General features: G+C 45.3%; 2 protein-coding genes across 3 annotated transcripts in view; one reads left to right on the forward strand and one right to left on the reverse strand.

The window, feature by feature from the left end:
- Positions 1-560: 560 nt before the first annotated feature.
- NELL2 (neural EGFL like 2) overlaps positions 561-21,317 on the reverse strand; it is a 119,366-nt gene continuing 98,609 nt past the window's right edge. For both annotated transcript variants that reach the window (XM_088676462.1, XM_035128429.3), the window contains 4 exons: positions 7,744-7,937; positions 6,831-7,007; positions 5,618-5,842; positions 561-1,326 (listed from right to left, as the gene is read on the reverse strand). In XM_088676462.1, coding sequence (XP_088532588.1) covers positions 1,276-1,326; positions 5,618-5,842; positions 6,831-7,007; positions 7,744-7,937 — 647 coding nt within the window. In that variant the 3' untranslated portion in view covers positions 561-1,275. The remainder of the gene's footprint in view (positions 1,327-5,617; positions 5,843-6,830; positions 7,008-7,743; positions 7,938-21,317) is intronic.
- LOC132591986 (uncharacterized) lies at positions 11,060-16,610 on the forward strand. The gene is made up of 2 exons (XM_060273532.2): positions 11,060-12,016; positions 15,416-16,610. The coding sequence occupies exons 1-2, from the start codon at positions 11,206-11,208 to the stop codon at positions 15,988-15,990; spliced, it is 1,386 nt and encodes a 461-aa protein (XP_060129515.2). The 5' UTR covers positions 11,060-11,205; the 3' UTR covers positions 15,991-16,610.

The raw sequence follows: 21,317 nt of genomic DNA on the forward strand, positions 1-21,317 counted from the left end.
TATATTTGGGGCCTGAAGATTATTACCATGCATATCTTGGTACAAGACATATCTGATGATCATCCCAGTAACTGTCAAAGAATCCATTGTTGTGAAGTTCTAGCTACATTCAGAAGAACAAACCTTTAACAGCTGCTTCACTTTGTACCAATAACTGTGCAATCCTGTACACGTCTACACAGAAGCAAGTGTACACTGGAGGGTTTATGAAGGATTTTAGAGGACTGGCATAAAGCTACAATCCTATCCACACCACCTTGGAATAAGTTCAAGGAAATCCAGTGATACTTACCTTTGAGTAAGCATGCATAGGATTCTGCTAGTTTCATCCACAGAGTTTGATTTGTCTGTCAAACACAGCTGCTATTGAACCTCCACTGCAAAAGCCCCATTAAAACCAGTTGAAGTAAACGGCTGCAGAGGTAAGACCTGGCAGTATGTACTATGTCAAATAAAACTTGCCAAACGGGAAAATTTACTTACAGCAATGTTAGCAAAAGAAGAAAAGCAATGAAAGAATGCATTCTGTAGCCCGCAACAATGACAGATACTCAACAGTATAAGGTAAGAGAAATATTTATTTAAATTTTGCACAAGAACGAGCTTATACTGAACAAATTTAGTCAATAACTAAGTGCAGTCGAACAAGGAAATATAGATGACTTCTCCCATCAGACAATATTAAGTAGTCATGCCTGTGCATTATCATTATTATTTTTTACAATAACTTGAATCAGTTTCTCAGAGCTGTACATATGTTGTTGCAACATTCAGTGTTTCCAAAAGATATTTTCCTTTTAAAAAAGATTTCTGGCAAATTCTGTAGTGAGCAATAAAAAATAATGATGATGTAGATTCAAATATCATTAGGCTACAAAATAAATAAATCTGTGGCCATGGATGAGGTGTATTTTCAAAACTCCAGAAAGCTTTTTACATTCTTGAGGATTCTGACACCTTTATATGCACAACATGTCAATTTTCCTCTAGTCCAGTATCTTACATAATGATGTCAAACACAGACTGGACCAGAAGTGGAACCTCACACCCAAACACAGGTTTATACATCTGAAGTCATTACTAGTCTTACACATTTCACCCAGAATGAGGAAAGTGACAGCTCATTCAATTCATAGCATTTCTGCACTTTAATTGGGGGTAAAAACTGGTCTTGCTCCAGTTTTGGCTTTATACAATTTTTGGTCTATAAGTCTTTTGCAAAGGAAAAAATTCTATAGCCAGAAACTGCCTGCCTGTGATACATGGTCATTAGCTTCACAGTTCCTGAAGGCAATGTGGATCCACCGAACAACAAACATGCCCATTCTAGAGAAGACAAAGAAAAACAAGAGAAAGTGATTTACATTCATGCAAACAACTTTGTTTAAACAAGAGTATAAGCATTTACACATGACTGCTGGGAGATGTGCTGAAATACCAGCATTTCCTACCCATTAATTCTGTGTTAAATTCTTTCTGATCTTCCAGTGAAAATTAACTTAGTGCCTTTTTTTTACTTCTGAATGTCAACATAAAGAGAGCAATTTGAGTTCCCATCAGGCAATCATCCAATGCATTTGCATGGCAGAGACAGATTCCATTGCTGAGCCATGCTGTCAGCAACCACACATTTGCACAGTGCAGAGTATGTCATGAATGGTCAGCAGTTCCAAGGAGGAAACTGCCACACGAACCAGCACTGTTCACTAATGTCAAGAAAGGACTGCATGAAAAAATAATACTCAACTTTTTTTCTAGCTTACAGTAGCCTTCCTTCCTTTTCACCAGTTTTACTAGCCAGAAGCAGTGCTTTTTATTCAGGAGATACTCAAGGGCTGAACTTTCGTTGTTGTTAAAAAGTATGGCACTTACTGTAATAACTTCATGGTGAGTACCGGCACCTATTTTTCCAGAAGATAAAAGCACTGGCCAGAAGTAACTGATCCAGAAGCTCTTTAGAAGCCTAACTTAAAGCAGTGTTTCCATTAAATTGAATTGTTAGGTGAATGAAACTGGAGAAATAACTTTCGCCAGTTTCCACAATTCACTTTAGCTATAAAGGTACTGATGCACACGAGATGGATAACCATGTCCAGAAGCTAATTAAATTGAGGTATTAAGATTGTAAATTAGCTTAAATCCATTTGCTTTGGTTTAAATTGGACTGTATGTTCTAGCAAGCAGTACTAAATAAGCTTTTCCCCATGTAGCTCGGTTTAAATGGCTTGTGGGTGGGGCCTGATTTCTCCCGATTATAATGCCTAGGGCCACGATGCCTCCACCTTGCTGCACCTAAGCAGATATGGGTCAAGGCAGCATCTGGATGGCCCATCTATTGTATGCAACCTTGAGTTTCATGATGGAGGAAAGGCAGAACATTAAGGCACTAAATAGATAAATTTGCAAACATGGATTTGTGGTGCCTTTGGACCCCCAAACTCAAAGATAACTTATGTTTCTTCATCCGACACACATTTCCCATGAACAGAGGGTAATATGTGATTGAATAAACTTAAACTATTCAAGGAAGGGAGAATAAAATTGTTTCTTCTTCCCTTTCCCAGTCCGGTTCTCTTACAGTACAGAAGATTTAAAGTTGGTGATCATTCAGAAAAACAATACCAAAACAAAAGCAAACACTTTTTGATAAAGTCACACACTTGAAAGGACTAAATGCAATTACATGTCAATTCTGACTGAATTTACTTGCTGTCAGTAGAAGTTTGGTGGGAACTACATGCCTATCTTCATATTGGGATGCAAGTGAAGAAACAAATTGTCTCTGTAATATTTTGGCACATTTATCTGTGTACAGTGGCGGGCCTACATTTTTGTGGCCCTGAAGCTTGAACAGTTAGGGGGGCCTTTTCGCAACCAGCAACAAGGTCTGGCTAACCACTGTTACCCAATGGGGTTGTTCCACGACAGTTCACCACACCTTTTCACCATCTGTGCTACTGACTCTCTGTCTTTGGGATTGTTGAAATATATACAACAATGTAGTAATCCATTTGAGTCTTGTGACTCAAATTGGGTCTACCAGACCCAAAGGTTTTAAGCACTGTGGACTTAAGTCGCTTCTGGAGCCCCTCCAGGATTAGGGGCCCTGAATGGTGAAGCCTCACCATTTTCGCAGCAGATCCACCCCTGCCTGTATATTTTTGAGTTATGCATTTCTCTGCTTTCTTATCATTGGCTGTTGCTGGTGACTGTGTGGAAAGAGAGACTCCATAATGCCAGAACACTGAGCTGTGCTTAGACATTACAGGAGGAAAGATGTCGACATGGGGCTGCCACTTCTGATGGCAGACCCATGTTAAGAACATCACATAGTTACTGCCTTTATAAACAAGTTTGCTTAGAATTGCATTTGGGCAATTTGTTATTTTATTTTCTTGACTTGCTGTATGGCAGGGTCCTAGAAAACCATGACAGCAATCTTGCTGCTCACTTTTCCCACTTGCGGTTTTAAAATGGTTTTGTGCTTAAAGCTGCTTCAGCCGATGCCCGGCTTTTCTGAATTCCTAAATGATTTTATGTAAACCTATTTTGTTGTAAGCTTGACTACAGAGGCTTATCCTGCAGCTCTGACCTTCTGTGAGATGCACTCTATGAATGTACAGGGCATTAATGTTTCTTTATTTTTTTACTGTATACACAGTATACTGTACTATTAGTCTAATTTGAATGACCTTTTTGAATCGTTTTAAAATTCAGGTGCCAAAATGCTTATACCATATGTTAGGCAAGAAATAAAGCACAGATTCTGTTTCAAGGATAAAGTGGTATATTATGATTTCCAATGCATCAACATTAAAAAAAAAACCCAGCTGCTCTTTCATTTCACATATTCCTCCCCAGTCATTCCCCTGTGTATGTGGTTAGAAGGAAAAATAAAATCTGGATGTATGCTGATAAATCCATAGGGTAAACAAAAAAAACAACAATTAGTCCACCCCTAAATTTATTTGGGAATAGATATGGGGTGGGTGGTCCCTGGGTCACAACATGGGGGCCACAGATGAGCACCCCCTACAGTGGATCAGTGAGTTGTGCACAGTCCTAAAATTACAGCTGTGTTTTCTTTTCACCCACTAGGCTGCAATCCTATACACAGTTACCTAGAAATTGGCTCAATTGAAGCCAGTAGGAGTTACTTCAAAATAAGCATGTAAAGGATTACACTGTTAGGTTGTGATCCTGTACCCCATTACTTGGAGCCAACCCCACTGAATGCATGTGAGATACTTTCAAGTAAAGCTGTGCAGGCATGGAACATATGGATGACATAATAAGGTGTTGGGAAGAGGAGGTGATAAATGTTCCATTTAGCTAATTCTGCTCAGTTTATTGTTATGAGTTAAGAACATAGGAAGACACTACTGGGTGAGGCAATAATCCATCTACTCTAGCATGCTGTTTTCATAGTGGACAACCAGATGCATATGGGAGACCTGTAAGTAGGACTTGACTGCAACCTTTTCCTCACTTGTGATTCCCAGCAAATGGTATTTGAAGGCATCCTCCCTCCAACCGGGAAGGCACAACATAGCCATGAGGGCTAGTAGCCTTATCATTCATAATCTTCTTTTTTTAAGCTATCCAAGGTGGTAAACACCACAACCTCCTGTGGGAGCATCTTCCATAACTATAAGCTGCCAATTTTGTCTACCCTACATCTTCCCCTATTCAGCTTCATTGGAAGTCCTGGAGTTTTAGTGTTATGAGAGATGGAGAAAAAACCTTTCTCTATCCACTTTGTCTGCACCGTGAAGAACCGTATGCACCTTTGCTCACCTTTTCTCTAAACTGAAGAGCCCTAAAGGTGGGGTGTAGCAGGTAGAGTACTTGTTTGGGTTCAGTGAGGAAAGTAGGAAATGCACTTTCCATCACTTGTATGAATGAGAACAGTTTATTCCAGACCCTTTTTCTTAACTATTTTTAAAGGTTGCAAGAGTCACGCCAGCATATCACTATGCGCCCTCATTCTTCAGATAAGTGTCTCTTGTTGACCCTGAGGAATACTAAAGACCCAAATTATCATGTGGATTCTGTTCCCTTCACTTTATAAAAAACAAGGAAGCAATGGCTGTATTTCCATTTCTGCCTCCCCAGAACATGAAAAAGTGTTTGATCACCGCAAAGCTTCAAAATTGTCTTGGGTAATTTTCTTCTCTTGACAGAAAATGCTTTTTTTTGCGGGGAGGGGAGGTGTAGAAGTTTATAGCCTATATGAGAAATCGTTTGATAGTTTAAATATCTTCAAAATGCCCCCCCCAAACCCTGACAACAGCAAGATCGGCAATCACAGCTGAGCCAATATATTTCCATAAAAAGTATACCATATGTAGATGTATAGAGGGCTAGATAGCTTCAAGGTCAGACAGTGTGTGGACTTTGAGAATTTTGCCTTGCTGGTACACATCTAAACCATTATCCAGATTCTTGAATGCTCCTGCCCCCCTGGCAGAAAAGAATGATGTCAACAACACTGAATGATTTATGTCGCAAGTGTGGAAAGAGGCATCCCAGTGACTAGATGAGATGCATCAATATTTATAAACTGTAAGGCCAACTGGAAAAGACCCTTCTACGGCTCAATTTAGCTCTTCAGTACCTTGCACTGGCAGAGGGTGCATTCTGTGCCATGCTTGATCCAAGAGGACCCGGTGAAGCGAACCACATTGGTTTCATCCAGACAAGTCTTGGTGATATCGTTCCTAATGGTATCTGCTTGACATGGGTCAGTGACGCAGTGAGGGCAACATTCATTCTCAGGGAGGGTGCTGAATTCACACTCCATATCTGGACAAGGCAAGGGCCAACAGTCCACTTCACCCTGCTGTTTTTTTTTAATAAAAAAATGGACAAAGGAGCATTAATTCTATGTTGTTATATCATCATCATTCATATTATGTTAAGACACTATTATACCATCATAAAAAGGGACAGGGAAGCTTGTTCAGGCTGAGGGACATGTTGAGTGCTGCTGGGGGTGCATTTTCCCACTAACCTGGGACTTCTAACAATGGGACTTCTAACAAAAAAAATGGCAGAGGTTTATTATGTGGATTTGTTACTAAAGGCAAGCAATGGAAACTGAATGATTAAGGATCTAGCTCTGAGAAAACTGGGCATGCTAAAATCACATTGATTTATACAGTGTTAAGTAGTGAATTGTTCATGTAGTTCCATGGATCTCAAAAGGTGTCAAGTGTGTTTTGAATTGCACCCTGTGCTGGGGTGAATCTTCTTTCTGTGATAAGGACTCACTTTCAATAAATATTTGCAGTGTACTCCTTGGGTTCCAATTATTTCAAGTTGCTCTTTCAACCATGATTGGTAATGAGGCAATATTTCTATTCCCTAGATCCATTTTTTTTTACAGTCAAATATGAACAACAGATTTTCATGTTGTGATTAGATGTATCTTCAAGTTACAAAAAAAGGAGATCCCAACTAAACATCGGGGGGGGGACTTTCTGTCAGTAAGAATGGTCCCCCTCAAAAGGTTATGGTCTCTCCTTCCTTGGAGTTTCTTAAGCAGAGGTTGGGTAGCCATCTGTCATGGATGCTTTGGCTGAGATTCCTGCATTGCAGGGGGTTGGACTAGATGACCCTTGGGATCCCTTCCAACTCTAGAATTCTATGATTCTATCTACAGTCTGAAATGTTCAGTCTTTGATCAATTGAGCAATAGAAAAATTTAATTTAATTAAATTTTTTAAAAACTGATTGAAACAATAATAAAAGAACAATTAAGGCAGATGTAACTCATAATGATTGCAAATGGTTTTGATTTAATTGTCTATTGTAGGAGGAGGACTTACCAAACAGCGGCATTGTTGACAATTTTGAACCCAGGTGTCTCCACTGTTGTATAAGATCTCACCGCTTTGATGTAGACACTGACTGCTGAGCCTTGGGTCGCATTCAGGGCAGCAGAATAAGTCAACTGTGGGGTTCTCACAATCACATACCATTCGCCGACACATTACGTATCCACTCTACCGTTGCAAGACAGAGCAGCATGCAGTAAAAATTAGAATCAGCTTGCATAACTATGGTGAGGGAAATGAATAACTAACAGTCTGCAAAGCTACAGAACTAGTTTAAGAATGGGAGATTCAGGGAAGTCAAAAGGAGGAAATGGTTCTTCACACAGTGCATAGGTAGTTAAACTATGGAAAGCACTTCCACGAGAGTGGTTTAAAACAGGATTAGACTAATTCATGGAAGATAAGGCCAAGTTCCACTTCCACGGCCTCAGAGCAACAGTCACAAGTGAGGAGTGTGTTGTTGCATGCAACTAGATAGGCCTTTGTGTAAGTCTGCAGGGCTCTTGTTAAATTCTCAAAGCTAATTTAAAATGAAGGAAAGGATAAAAAAATTGTAATATTGTGTGCAATTGACAATATAATGGTTCAAATAAGGATGGGCTATGTTCTTTGAATATAGTGGGTTGGATCCAGCTGTGACTTTGCTCTAAAGAGCTACTGTTGGTGCAAATTGTGGCAAGTGAGTTTTGCCGACAGCTCCTCCCACCTTGCCATCTGTTGGAAACAGGAAATTTGGGCTAAATTGCTTATTTTTCTGCCTCAGTAAATCGGCAGTGGTGACTTAAGCATACCACCTTCATCCCTCGGGGAGGGGGACAAACTATTCTATCTTCAGTTTCCTGCTTTGCTTTTTCACCTTCTCCCACCCCTCAAAGAACCCCCTGCTAATGCCGATCAGACTTACCTGGCAGGAGCAGACAGAGCACCTATCGTTCTCCAAAACCCAAATCTGCCCATTGTGTTTAATTTTGCCTTCGTGGACACAGTCACCTGTGCAGTTCTTCCCATGGGGACACCGGCAGTCATAGCCACCATCCAAGTTAAAGCAAATGGTGTCATTGGCACAACTGTGCCTTCCTGTCGCACATTCATCAATGTCTGCAAAGAAACAGCCATGGACTGATTTTAAACTAAAGACACTAACAAAAACTGGCCTGGCTATAGTTGATAGAAATTATCCTCGGCCATTAAGCCTCAGTTCCATAGTTATATGCATTCAAGTCTAAATTCTTCGTATTACAATTTACACACCATTAATTACGTGAGTGGAAGTTCAAGTGAAATAACTGTGCAGACCCTTACTTACTGTATATCAAGCAAGGAAATTCTTATATGAACTTCCTGATATTAGCTTTAAGTACTGTGGTAGTATTCTTATTCAATATTTGTACCATTGGATTCCAACCTTCTGAGGCTCAAATTCATGGGTGCCTTGAAGTTGACTGGGCCAGGCCAAAGGGCTATTTGATTGCTAGCCCAATATGTGGGGCTGTTGGGACCCATACGAGGAGAAGAACGGTTGAGGGTTCTTTGAGACAGCCCCAACCTACATTGCAGAATTGAGGACCCGGGTGGCACTGGAAAAAGCAGAACTGCCAAGTACTCAGATAAGCCTTAAGTTTGCATGTGACTTGTAGACCCAGACTGAGCTCTCTCTGCCTTGCTGGTGCAATCTACAGTTGGCATATCTTCACTGCATCACAACATTCACCAGGGCTGGAGAACCTTTGGCCCTTCAGATGTTGTTAGGCTACATTTCCAATCAGCCCCAGGCTGCATGGCCAATAGTCAGCGACCATCTGGAGGACTGGGGACCTAATGGGTGGAATGGCCATGTGCAAAATGTATGCACTTGCAAAGCTTTGATAGCAAAATCCAGAAATGTGCCACTGCCAGTTCAAATGAGGCAGTGGCACATCTCATAGACAAGACTCACACACCAGGCCTCATATAAGCTCTGCACAGGCCTGGCTAAACTAGTAGCAGGATATCCATGTACAGTGGTGCCTCGCTTAACGAATGCCCTGCTTAACGAAAGGTTTTTTCTAGTGGAGGTTGCCTCACTAGACGAATGCGTTTTACGAAAAATTCGTCTAGCGAATCGCGGTTTCCCATAGGAATGCATTGAAATTCAATTAATGTGTTCCTATGGGCAAAAAAAATAAATAAAAAAAATCAATGCATTCCTATGGGATTCGCTAGACGAATTTTTCGTTATAAGAAAAGACCTGTGGAACGAATTAAATTTGTCTAGCGAGGCACCACTGTATTTACAAATTAATGTGCCTATATATTCTCTCACACATGTTGTCATTTGCTCTCTAGAGGTTGTCCGACTTCGAGTTCACAAAGTTACAGAAAGTGAGTTGTATCCAATTAAGTTTTATTCAAAGTAAACCCATTGAAATCATCTGCCCTAAGTTACTCATGTTCATTAAAGCGCTTTATATCATCTAATATAAAGCGGATTGTGGTAGGGCTGTTAAGAAATTTAGCTTAGGGTTTGGTTTGTGTAAGGCCACAGCTCATGCTGAGTAATGGGGGGCGTGTGTATGCAAATTCCTTGGATCTGATTGGTTGTTGGGGCCCCTCTTAAAGCTGCGTCCACCATTTTCTGGTCACATTTTTGCCTGGCGTTTGAACTGTGTGTTTCTATCGGTTCCTGTCTGGCAAGAGAGCGTTCCTGGATTCCTGGAGTCTGGTTGTATCTGGCTTATTTAATTTGCTGATTTATTCAGCTTATTGCTTGCTTTTGATTTTTAGCTTTCATTTACTGCCTTATTTAGCTCCGTTTTGATTCTCCCCCTCCCCTCCCTCCCCACTCCCTTCCCCTACGGCTCGGCCTCGGCTGGGGGCGTTGGGAGTCCCCCCCCCCCCGCACAGGCATCCCACTTTATTTAAAGGGCGCACCCCCCTTTAGATTCCTTTAAATTCTTTAAATTCCCCCCCCCCCCCCGCTTGCCTTGGCTAGCCTGCTGTGGCTCTTGGTGGGCAAGGGGGCCTTGGTACCCTGAGGGAGCCTTGGCTCCTGGCTCCTTGCCTGGCCGTTTTCCTGCTGGGGCTGGGCTGGGCTGGGCTGGAGCCACGTGGGTGGTTAATAGGGCTGTTGCCGGCTGAGGAGCATTGAGGCTGCTTGCGCTCTGCTGGGGGCCTCTAATTTGGCTTATTGGGGGCTGTGGCGTTTGCCGCCCCCCCTGGGGTGCCTGCGGGGTGGGGGTGCATCATTGGGAGGGCGCCAGGCCGTTATTGTGCCTGGTTTGCACGTTGCGTCCGCCATTTTAATGCTTGCAACCCCCTTTGCTATTAAGCAGAGAGCTGCTGCTTGTGCATTGGGGGGAGCGGTTTGAGGGGGGTTGCTGGGTCTTTAGGACCTTGGGAGGGGGTCCCCTCACTTGATTCACCTGGGGGGCCTCTAGTTTTGGTGTCCTGTATAGCGTTTGTTTTCTGTTTGCATCTGTTTTAGCTGAGGAAAAATTTTTTCCTGGCTGCAGTTTATTTCGAGGCTTGAGTGCTTGCAGCCAGTTTCTGGGCGTTTGGCGCCATCTACTGGCCACGAGTTGTTACTACACCTACAAATTTAATTGCCTTTTCCCTCAGCCTATATTGAAGTCCCTTGAACAGGCTTTGACTTTATTGTGTTGCCTGACTAGCTTATTGGGTCATTTTAACTTATTGGTTTCCTTTAATTACTTGATTTAATTTATATCCTTTTATTTAGGAATCTTAATTGATTCAATTGGATTATAATTGGCTTTGACCTGCGTGGGCTTGCTTTGGTTAAGTGAAAGGAAAAAACTTTTACTCCTTGCCTTTAATTGGAGGCCTGAGTACTGCAGCCTACTTTAGGTTCTCTATGCCATCGGCTGGCCTCAAGGGGGTTATCGCACCTTGTTAGTTTTGATACTGTTCCTTCCCAATAGATAGGGAATACATTGCTTGGCCTGCGTTTTGGGTTTCTTGCATTGTTTAATTGGCTTAATTGATGTCCATTGTTTAATTCAATTTAATTTTAATTCACGTTAATTTAGTTTTCACGTATTCTGGTTAAGGATTCTATTTGGTTGCGTGGGTGGGAGTTTGGCTTTGGCCTGCGCATTTCCCTCTCCCTCCCTTTTAGGGGGGGGGCCGGGGCGTGTGCCGGGGTCCGGCCTACACCAGCCTGCAATACAAGTCTAACTGATTTCCCTGGGGCCTTTCAGAGGCCTGGGTGTCCCCAAATATTTTGCAGTTAGTTTTGCAGATTGGTTGGGAAGGCTCCAATATTTGAGGGGTGGGGTGACGCCGCCTAGTGGTTAAAGTGGTAATACGCACCCCTGTGTGATTCCACGTGTGTTTGCTTGTTATTCCAAGTAGTTAATAGTTCAGGATGGCGGCCCACCCATCCACTTCAGGGAAATCTAAGAGGGTCATTAAGGGCGCTTCGCAGAAGCTGCGTTCGCCAGCCTCGCAGGCAGCGGGTCGCGTGGAAGCATTCATCGCTAGCATTGCTGGTGACCCACAGGCCCTGGCCCAGCTTGGATCTGGGCTTGATGCCTTATTACAGAACCCGGCCTCTCATCCTGCCGCCTCGACCTCTGCTGGTTTACCTCTGGAAGCAGGGCGGGAGGCGGCGACTACGGCCATGCCTCCAGACCGGCAAGGCCCAGACCCTCTTTCTGCCCCCTCTACCTCTGCAGGTGTATCCCTGGACCCTGGGCAAGCTACGGTGGCGGCGTCGCAGCCTCTGTCCCCCATGGCGACCATTCTGGAACTGCCTGAGACCACCACGTCTGGGCCAGCTGACTCGTCGGATGACGACTTCGTGGGGCCTTCTGGTGTTCTGATGCCGAATGCCTCTTCCACTCCTATGGTGGTGCCGGCGCCCCCTCCCGTCAAACGACGAAGTGAGGGGAAGCAGCCTCGGCGCACCAGGAGGGCGAGGCAGGCTAAGGGCAGAGTAAGTGGGCAAGGGCAGGGGGGGCAGACGGGGGCCTCCTCTAATGTTGTTGTTTCGCCCGTTGCTCCATCCCAGACTCTTGCCGTCGCCTCGCGGCGCGAGGGGCTTTCGTCGGCATCCGGCGAGGAAGCCCTCCCAGTGCCGGCTAGAGCGTCGAGTGGCGGAAAACGTCGTCACAAAAGTCGTTCCAGGAGGCGGGCAAAGAGGCGCAAGGACGATACCTCGGCTTCGACCACCTCAGGTTCGTCCTCTAGCTCCGAGGGTTCTGATCACTCTATGGGGTTGTACTGGGCTTACGGGGAAGTGGATTCTGGCCTTCCTCGTTGGGCCTGGGCTCGTCGAGCGAATTCGCATCGTGCTCGTTATGGAGCTGTTCAAGAATGTCTCGACGGAGAGTTGGTCCCGGAAACCACGGTTTCCACCAACAGTACTAGGGATATTATTCCGGGCAGTCACTTGTCCTCTAAATTGAGGTCTAGGATATTGGATGGTAAATATGTAGACATTTTTGATTTAGCTCCACCAGAGGAGGTGGTCCCTGAGCAAGGAAACGCCCTCGTTGGTACTAAAAAGAAAGGCAGGGGGAGAAAGGTGGAGCGGACTTTCGAGCGTTGGCTCGATTGTTATCAAGTTTTTTCCGGGGTAGTAGTAGCGGCATATCCCCGCAGGGCTCTACACCTTATCGTGTACCAGTCCATCGTAAGGTCAGCATATAACATGGCAGGGGAAGCGGCCGCAATTGCTTATGATGAAAGATTTCGCAGGCGGGCGTCAAAAATTGACACCGCCCGCTTTGACAGGAAAGACTTGGACCTTTGGACCACGTATGTGGCTCCGTCGGTTTCACGGAAACCCGCCGAGCAGCAAAGGGCTAAGACCCAGCCTTTTAAGGCGGCACCTAAATTGCGCTGCTGGGATTTCAATAAAGGACTGTGTCAGCGCCCGCGGTGTATTTATGCGCACACTTGTGACCGGTGTGGCGGTAGCCACCCGGCTGTTAACTGCTATGCGGGCCGGCGGCCCTTTCGTGGGGGTCGGGGAGGATTCAGGCAGGCGCCAAGGGGTTCCGCCCCTGCCCTCCCCGCTCCCCCCGCAGCTTCCACATCAAAGTGAATTGCTTCAGTTAGCTTTTTCTCCCATTAAGTTACCGGCCCTTAAACATTGGTTAGCCTCCTATCCCAATATTGAGGCGGCTGCATATCTTCGGGATGGTTTCTCCTTCGGGTTCCGGATTCCGATAGCTTCGGTTCCCCTGGCTAGGAATCCTAGGAGCCAGAAGTCGGTGAGAGAGATGCACGAGGTCGCAAGGCGGAAGGTTAATAAAGAAATAGCCCTCCAGCGCATGGCTGGTCCTTTTGCGTCTCCGCCTTTTCCCAATCTGCACCTCTCTCCCTTGGGAATCGTCCCCAAGAAGGCTCCGGGTGAGTTTCGGCTCATTCATAATTTGTCTCACCCTAGGGACACGTCCGTGAACGACGTGATCCCTCCGGAGCTTTGTACGGTCAAATACGCTTCTCTCGACCAGGCAATTAAAATGATCAGAAAGTTTGGGCCGGGGGCCTTGTTGGCAAAATGTGATATCGAATCGGCTTTCCGATTATTACCAATTCATCCGCATGATTTTTGGTTGCTGGGCTTTCAGTTTGAAGGCGCCTATTATTTTGATAAGGCCATGCCAATGGGCTGCTCCGTAGCCTGTGCGGCCTTCGAGTGCTTTAGTACGTTTTTGGAATGGGCCCTTCGCACGAAGACCGGATTAACGGGGGTCACTCATTATTTGGATGATTTTTTAATGGTTTCTGCGGCCGATACGGGTGACTGCGTCACCCTGCTACAGGCCTTTAACGACCTTACCAATGAGCTGGGCGTGCCCCTCGCAGCGGATAAGACTGAAGGCCCAGCTACCAGGCTCACGTACCTGGGTATCCTTCTGGATACCGTTAATCAGACTTCCAGCTTACCTATGGAGAAGATCACCACGCTTCGACGGGTGATAGAGGAAATGCTGGTGCCGGAAAAAGTGACGCTTCGCCAGCTGCAATCGTTGCTGGGTCACTTTAATTTTGCCTGTAAAGTTGTGTCACCCGGTCGCCCCTTTTGTGCGCGTTTGAACAAACGCACCGTTGGCCTGCGTCAGCCTCATCACCGGGTGCGCTTATCGCAGGGTGAGAAGGCTGACATGAGGATGTGGCTGGTATTCCTGGAGGAATACAATGGGGTATCCTTGTGGCAGGATGTTTTAAACCTGCACAACGATTTCCAAGTGCACTCCGATGCGGCGGGTTCCCTGGGATTTGGTTTGTTTTGGAATGGCAGGTGGTGCGCACAAAGATGGCCCCCTGCTTGGCGGGACACTGAAATCACGCGGGATTTAACTTTTCTTGAGTTCTTTCCTATAGCAGTTGCAGTCCATATTTGGGTTGACGACTTCAAGGACCGCCGCGTATGCTTTTGGTCAGATAACCAGGCTGTGGTGACTGTCCTTGCGAAACAATCTTCTAAGTCAACTCGGGTATCGGCTCTGCTGCGGGCATTCGTGCTGCAGTGCCTGCGTTTTAACATTATTTTCTCTGCGCGTTTTGTCCCGGGCGTGGCCAACGATATAGCTGACGCTTTGTCACGATTTCAGATGGAGCGCTTCAGGTCCCTGGTTCCAGACGCACAACATCAGCCGGAGATTTTCCCGGATCGTCTTTGGAACCTTGGCAGCTGCTAGTCTTGCAGGGAGTAGCTGCTTCTGTTTCCCCCTCTACCCTGCGGGCTTATCAAAAAGCTTGGACTGACTTTTTAACTTTTCGCAGTCAGTCGCTCGCGGTGGAGGGAGCGGCCCGCCCCTCTTCTTCCCAGGTGCTTCAATATTTGGCACACCTGTTTCACCTGGGAAGGGCTGCCAGGACCATAAAGCTCCAGTCTGCGGCCATTTCATTTTTCTCGAAATTGTTTTTTAATAGGGACCCTTGCGCCAAATTTGTGGTGCGTAAGGCCATGGAGGGATGGGGTAGGCTTTGTCCTCCCCGTTCCCCTACCAGGAACCCGATTTCTTTTGATCTTCTCACTAAAATGAGATTGAAGCTTAGGGTGGTGTGTTGGTCTAAATATGAGGCCCGTTTGTTTTCGGCCGCCTTCTCAGTGGCCTTTTTTGGCGCTTTGAGAATTGGTGAAATTGTAGGGGGTCAGATGCGTCAGGGGGTGCCAGGGGGTTTGCTACTCCAGGACATACGTCTGTCACCAACGGAATTGTTAATCACGATTCGGAGTTCCAAGACCGACCAGGCTGGTAAAGGAGCAGTAATGCGACTGCCTGCTACGGGGCAGACGGGCCCCTGCCCGGTTAAGGACGTAGCCAAATTCTTGGCGGAAAGGCCAGCTGGGGAGGGCCCCTTGTTTGTGCATCAGGATGGTAACCCGATGACTAGGCTGCAATTTACTAGAGTTATGAGGAAGGTGATAGCGGCATGCGGTTGCGTGGCCGCTAATTACGCTCCTCATTCCTTTCGCATTGGGGCCGCCACTACGGCGGCCCACTGGGGTCTTTCGGTTGATGCTATTAAGGATTTGGGCAGGTGGAAATCTGCAGCGTATAGATCTTATGTTCGGAAGCGCTCCTAACTTTGTCGTTTGTTTTCCAATGTTTTCCCAGGGCTCGCGGACGTGCACATATGGATGGTGGGACATTCCATAGTCCATTGGGCAGGCCTTCGCGCTGGCCAAACGCCATTGGGTCCTCGACTTGGCCTTCCATCCAACATCCAAGTGACCTGGATGGGCAAGAGGGGCATGCGCTGGGGGGAGCTTCTCCCTTTGCTGCGGCGCAAAGCCCTCTTGCTCGGGTGCCCGTCCGCCCTGGTGATCCAGCTGGGAGAAAATGACATCCCCGCTGTGGACCCGTTATCTCTTCGCCTGGCTATCCTACGAGATTTGTTGGAGATAAGGACTTGGTTCCCTGATACCGTCGTTTTTTGGTCCCAAATGTTGCAGAGGATGCAATGGCGGGGTGATATTCCTCCTCTGGCTGGGGAAAGAGCTAGGAAGAGGGTTAACAGCGCAGCATCCAAACGGGTGTACGAAATCGGGGGGAGTTTGATTCGTCATCCCGAAATTAATGTTAGAGCCCCGCTTTTATATCGGGATGATGGGGTTCACTTATCCCCTGATGGGTATGATATTTGGCTGCGTGATGTGTCTGAGGGTTTAAAAAGTTGGTTAGGTCTCTGAGTGTTGGCGGCAAGCCAGGGCTGGCTTGATTGGCGGTTAGGCTTTTGGTTGGTTAATCGGTTGGTAGAGGGGGTGGCACACGGATGCCTACCCTCACCTCCGTTTGCTCCATATAGAAGTATTCCGTTAAAGGAATCTCAGGGCTTACACTCTTGTCCTTACCATCCCGCCATTGGCGGGAATGGTGGGCCCAATTTTAAGAGCAAGAGCCTTGAGGAACATTCTTGGTGAAGGTGAGGAGGGAATGACTGGGCGCAGCCACCTCCTCACTCCCAGGTATGTTTACTTGACTTCCATGCGGAAGTCGGAGCAGGAACTGTCCAAGCGGACAGTGGTGAGTCCTGTCCTATGGTGACAGCTGATGTGAGTCCTGCCACGTGGGCAGATGAGGTGAGTCCTGTCCAATGGTGACAGCTGATGTGAGTCCTGCCACGTGGGGCAGATGAGGTGAGTCCTGTCCTAAGGGGACAGCTGATTGAGTCCTGTCCTGGATGGACAGATGGGGATAGTCCTTCTTTAGGAAGGACGAGTGAATAACCAAAAGCCTAAGCCAACACTCGGATTAAAATTGTGTATTTAATAAAGTTGTGGCCCTAAATTATTTGCCAAAAACCAAACCATAATTCTGTTGTCAGTTGTGAGTTATTTAAGGTAATTTTCTGGGAAGCCTCGACACACAAAGCGCTTTATATCATCTAATATAAAGCGGATTGTGGTAGGGCTGTTAAGAAATTTAGCTTAGGGTTTGGTTTGTGTAAGGCCACAGCTCATGCTGAGTAATGGGGGGCGTGTGTATGCAAATTCCTTGGATCTGATTGGTTGTTGGGGCCCCTCTTAAAGCTGCGTCCACCATTTTCTGGTCACATTTTTGCCTGGCGTTTGAACCCCTCCCACCCGCCCTTTCTTTCTTGCAGGTTAGCACGACATTGCTATTGCCTTCGGGGCCGCCTGTATTCAGGGGTCAGTAGGAATTTTTCCAATTGGCTGATTGGCTGTGCCTCTTGGTTTTCGCCTACTGCGCTAGCAAATTGTCACAACTTGTTAGGTTGGCGGTTAGGCTTTTGGTTGGTTAATCGGTTGGTAGAGGGGGTGGCACACGGATGCCTACCCTCACCTCCGTTTGCTCCATATAGAAGTATTCCGTTAAAGGAATCTCAGGGCTTACACTCTTGTCCTTACCATCCCGCCATTGGCGGGAATGGTGGGCCCAATTTTAAGAGCAAGAGCCTTGAGGAACATTCTTGGTGAAGGTGAGGAGGGAATGACTGGGCGCAGCCACCTCCTCACTCCCAGGTATGTTTACTTGACTTCCATGCGGAAGTCGGAGCAGGAACTGTCCAAGCGGACAGTGGTGAGTCCTGTCCTATGGTGACAGCTGATGTGAGTCCTGCCACGTGGGCAGATGAGGTGAGTCCTGTCCAATGGTGACAGCTGATGTGAGTCCTGCCACGTGGGGCAGATGAGGTGAGTCCTGTCCTAAGGGGACAGCTGATTGAGTCCTGTCCTGGATGGACAGATGGGGATAGTCCTTCTTTAGGAAGGACGAGTGAATAACCAAAAGCCTAAGCCAACACTCGGATTAAAATTGTGTATTTAATAAAGTTGTGGCCCTAAATTATTTGCCAAAAACCAAACCATAATTCTGTTGTCAGTTGTGAGTTATTTAAGGTAATTTTCTGGGAAGCCTCGACACACAATGTCAGTGGGTCTACTCTGAGTAAAGCCTAACACTGCCTACATCCTGAAATCAGCAAGCTCTTGGTTGCATTCATTGCTTGCAATTTTGTCTAAAAGAGAAGAGTGATAAGCAACCTTAAAATTTCATTAAACTAGCATTCAGGAAAGCCTTTGGGTTGCAGGCATGGAGCATGTGCTACATTTCCTAAATGTTATGTTTTGATATGTATTAGCATTGTTTTGAATTCTAATTGTTTAACTTTAATATTTTGCAAGCTGCTGCGTAATACTTGGTTTTTTGTTTTTGTTTTTGTCTCAGTATTGTGCAGGTAGACAGGGTTGTCCTGTGCCTAAGCCATTCTGAAAATAAATATTATGAAAATCGGCAACAACCCCAAAAAAATATGCAAGGAAATAGACATAAAGCCTGCACAAGTGAAATACACATCTGCATTATTTAGTAACATCAAACTTTCAGCCGTTATCTGCAAAAGTGTTGCACCACAAATCACCCATCCCTGCAAGAATCTTGCTCTACGCTTTGATTTTGGACTGGTAGCAAACCACCATAAAGAGTGAGTTATGTGGTTGACATTTTGTTTACAGCTGTAACAGGAACACCAAGCACCATAAAATACTGAGAATGGAGGGACCAAACAGAGTGTCAATTATTGCTGCACACAGCAAAAGGAAGGGAGAGAGTGGGAGTCGGAGCCTGGAGTTATCGTTAATTCCAGGCACCAGGTGGTATGTCACTATTATCACTCCCATGTCATTTTAAAATGATGCATTATATAAATGCATTGCAGCTTCTACCTCACAGAATTGTGCTGTCTTTCATTATGTACTGCCATGCTATGTAGAACATTTAGCCTTATTTTTCCCCTCTGTATTAACGGACTATATGTGTATAATATGTGCCAGCCAATTGTTTCTCTGTGTTATTTTTATATAATATGGGGCCAATATTTTGCATCTCAGTCCTAGCTTTCCAATCTTTGCTTGAAAGTAAAGCTGGTTGCTTTCAGGTTTTGCCCCATTGCTATCCCATGATGCAAACAATCCAACGTCTTGAATCTGGATGTGTGTGATAGCCCTGCTTATCCCTTCCGCCTGAGAATTAACCTTCAGCAGAAGAAGATACATAACAGACATGGCTTCATTCTGACTTGGAAGGGAAAAAGAATCTCCGAGAAGAGAACAAAAATTCCACTGGTAGACCTTCAAAGATTCATCTTCCTTCTGTATGATTATGTACAGAATCTGGACCATCAATGATACCAAAAAAAGTTGAGAGAATTTTTGAAATTTAGGTTTAGAGAAAATGAAATCCCCCCTCCCGCAACAATTTGGTTTTAACAGACCATAACTCAACATGCTGTGTTGCCTTCCTTCAAATACATTTCAACCCAAAGCTTATAAATAAATATGACTGGATGTTTTGTTTTAGAAGAGCTGCAGCTTAAAATAACTGCATGCCCACTAACCTGCTGTTCTATGTAATGCCATTTGTCACAGCACCCAACAATCCCTGTGCTTCTAAGCTTGAAATACTGTTGCTCAAATTGCTTTTTGCTAAATGCAGTAGTTTCTACAAAATGTAAAAGCAGCATAATATTACCCCATGGGTGGCAGTAGTTTCACTGTGCGATAAGAGGTTTCCCTAAAATGTATATTTATTATTTACAGCAAAAGAGGAAGTACATAAAACTAGATGGTTTTTACTCAGAAACCAGTAAAATTTAGGTGTGATTATATGGCTAGCATTGCATCTGCAATCTACTTCTCTCTCAGCAGTGGAAGAGGTGAACCATACCTTTAGCATTACGGTTAAACAGAGATCACAAGTTAATGCCTTCAGATCCGCCCTATATGCACATAGACAGTAGAATGAATAGTGCACCTTCCAATAGAGGCATTACATTTTAATACGGCCCATGTGTACAAAATAGCCAGCACAGTTTACTTCAGGCATAGGCAAACTCAGCCCTCCAGGTGTTTTGAGACTACAACTCGCATCATCCCTAACCACTGGTCCTGTTAGCTAGGGATGGTAGGAGTTGTAGTCACAAAACATCTGGAGGGCTGAGTTTGCCTGATGCCTGGCTTCCTTCATCAGTTCCCAGATTTTTAAATCAGGGATTCTTACTATATAATCTGAGCCTGGTCACACATTTCATGCCTTCAGACTGTATTTGAGCATACAGTCCTGCATACTGTAGCTATCTGGAGACAGCAGCAGAGATGGGGCAGGTCATTGGAAGGCGCCATCATTCTTTCCCCAGTTCTAGCCTGGAATGGCACTACATCATAATATGCCGTTCCCAGTGAGGCACTGTAACAGAACATGGCAGGTCGCTGAGTGTCATTTGCAGCTCCAGCACTGGTGGAAAAAAATAAGTTGCTTCTTAAAGGAAGAAAACAATACAACGAGACCTCTGCCAATTATTCTAATAAGCCTGCGCCCGCCATTCTGCACCATTCATAGAATTCCTCCTATCTCCCACACCTGAGGAAATTGCTGAATTTCTGCCCAGTTTCATAGTTTCTGAATGGCTGATAGGGACAGGCTAGCATTTCTGGTTTAGCACTAGATAGAACTAAGGGCTGCATCCAACATCCTCTTGAGCTTAGTGGGCATTTTAAAGCTGCACAGTCTATTGAGCAACAAACATTACCAGCAACATGCTTATTTTTGCATTCTCTTGCACAACAACATCCCACTGCCACATCTAGGAGAAGGAAAACTCTAGGAGAAGGAAACCTCCACTGCCTTGCTGCCATACTCGCCCGTGAGAAAGGCTTGGGGAGTAATCCTCGAGGAAAAATCCATACCTGCTGCCTTTTGAAACATCTTTAGGAGAAGAAAAGGTTAAGGAGTAAACCCCACACAAATCTGGAGCACACTCCCTAAGACAGTTGGATGGCGCCTTGTATGCCTCTTTCCTTCCATGGATTTAGCTTTGTAGCCAAGCTATAGTGTGCAGTGCCTTTGTTGACATGAATATGTACCACTGAGTGCCAGGACCCTCCTGTTTCTTTGTGAAGGAGAAGCAAATCAGGAATGATCTATGAGAAAACGAATCTCTTTTTTACTTGGTTATGCAGAAGAGCAGGCTGCTCTTCTGGTCTGGGTGTGGTAGGTTTTCTGGAAGTGATATAGGGTGGCATTCAACTAAGTTCTAATCAGATCAGAACCTTTGGTGTTTACGGACCTAACTTTGTCGTGATAATTAATTTCAGTGCGTCTGCTCTGAGTAATTCACACTGCTGGAAAAATCCTCAGTCACAGAAATCCTGGGTTTTCTGGAGAAATCTATCATCTGTCTGTCTGTCTGTCTGTCTGTCTGTCTATCTGTGTACCAATTGATTAATTGCAGGTTAATATTATTTTAAAAAACAATTCCCTTTGTCTGTTTAGGTCATCAAAGAATTTAAGTTCCCTGGGTCAGAAAGTACCTTGAAGCTTACATTTGAGGATGGCCCAAGCACAATGAATTCAGTCTGGGGCCTGGTTTGCACAACATGGAAGGCCATGCAAAAGTGTGAGCTCTTAGAGAGGGTTTTGCAGCCACTTTAGTCCTTTTTGCTGCTACGCCACACTGAGCGAAGCCAAAGTCTGGCTTAGAGTGTCATGCAAACCAGGCTAA

The sequence above is a fragment of the Zootoca vivipara genome, chromosome 9 (assembly GCF_965207765.1).
Source record: "Zootoca vivipara chromosome 9, rZooViv2.hap1.1, whole genome shotgun sequence".
Taxonomy (NCBI): Eukaryota; Metazoa; Chordata; class Lepidosauria; order Squamata; family Lacertidae; genus Zootoca; species Zootoca vivipara.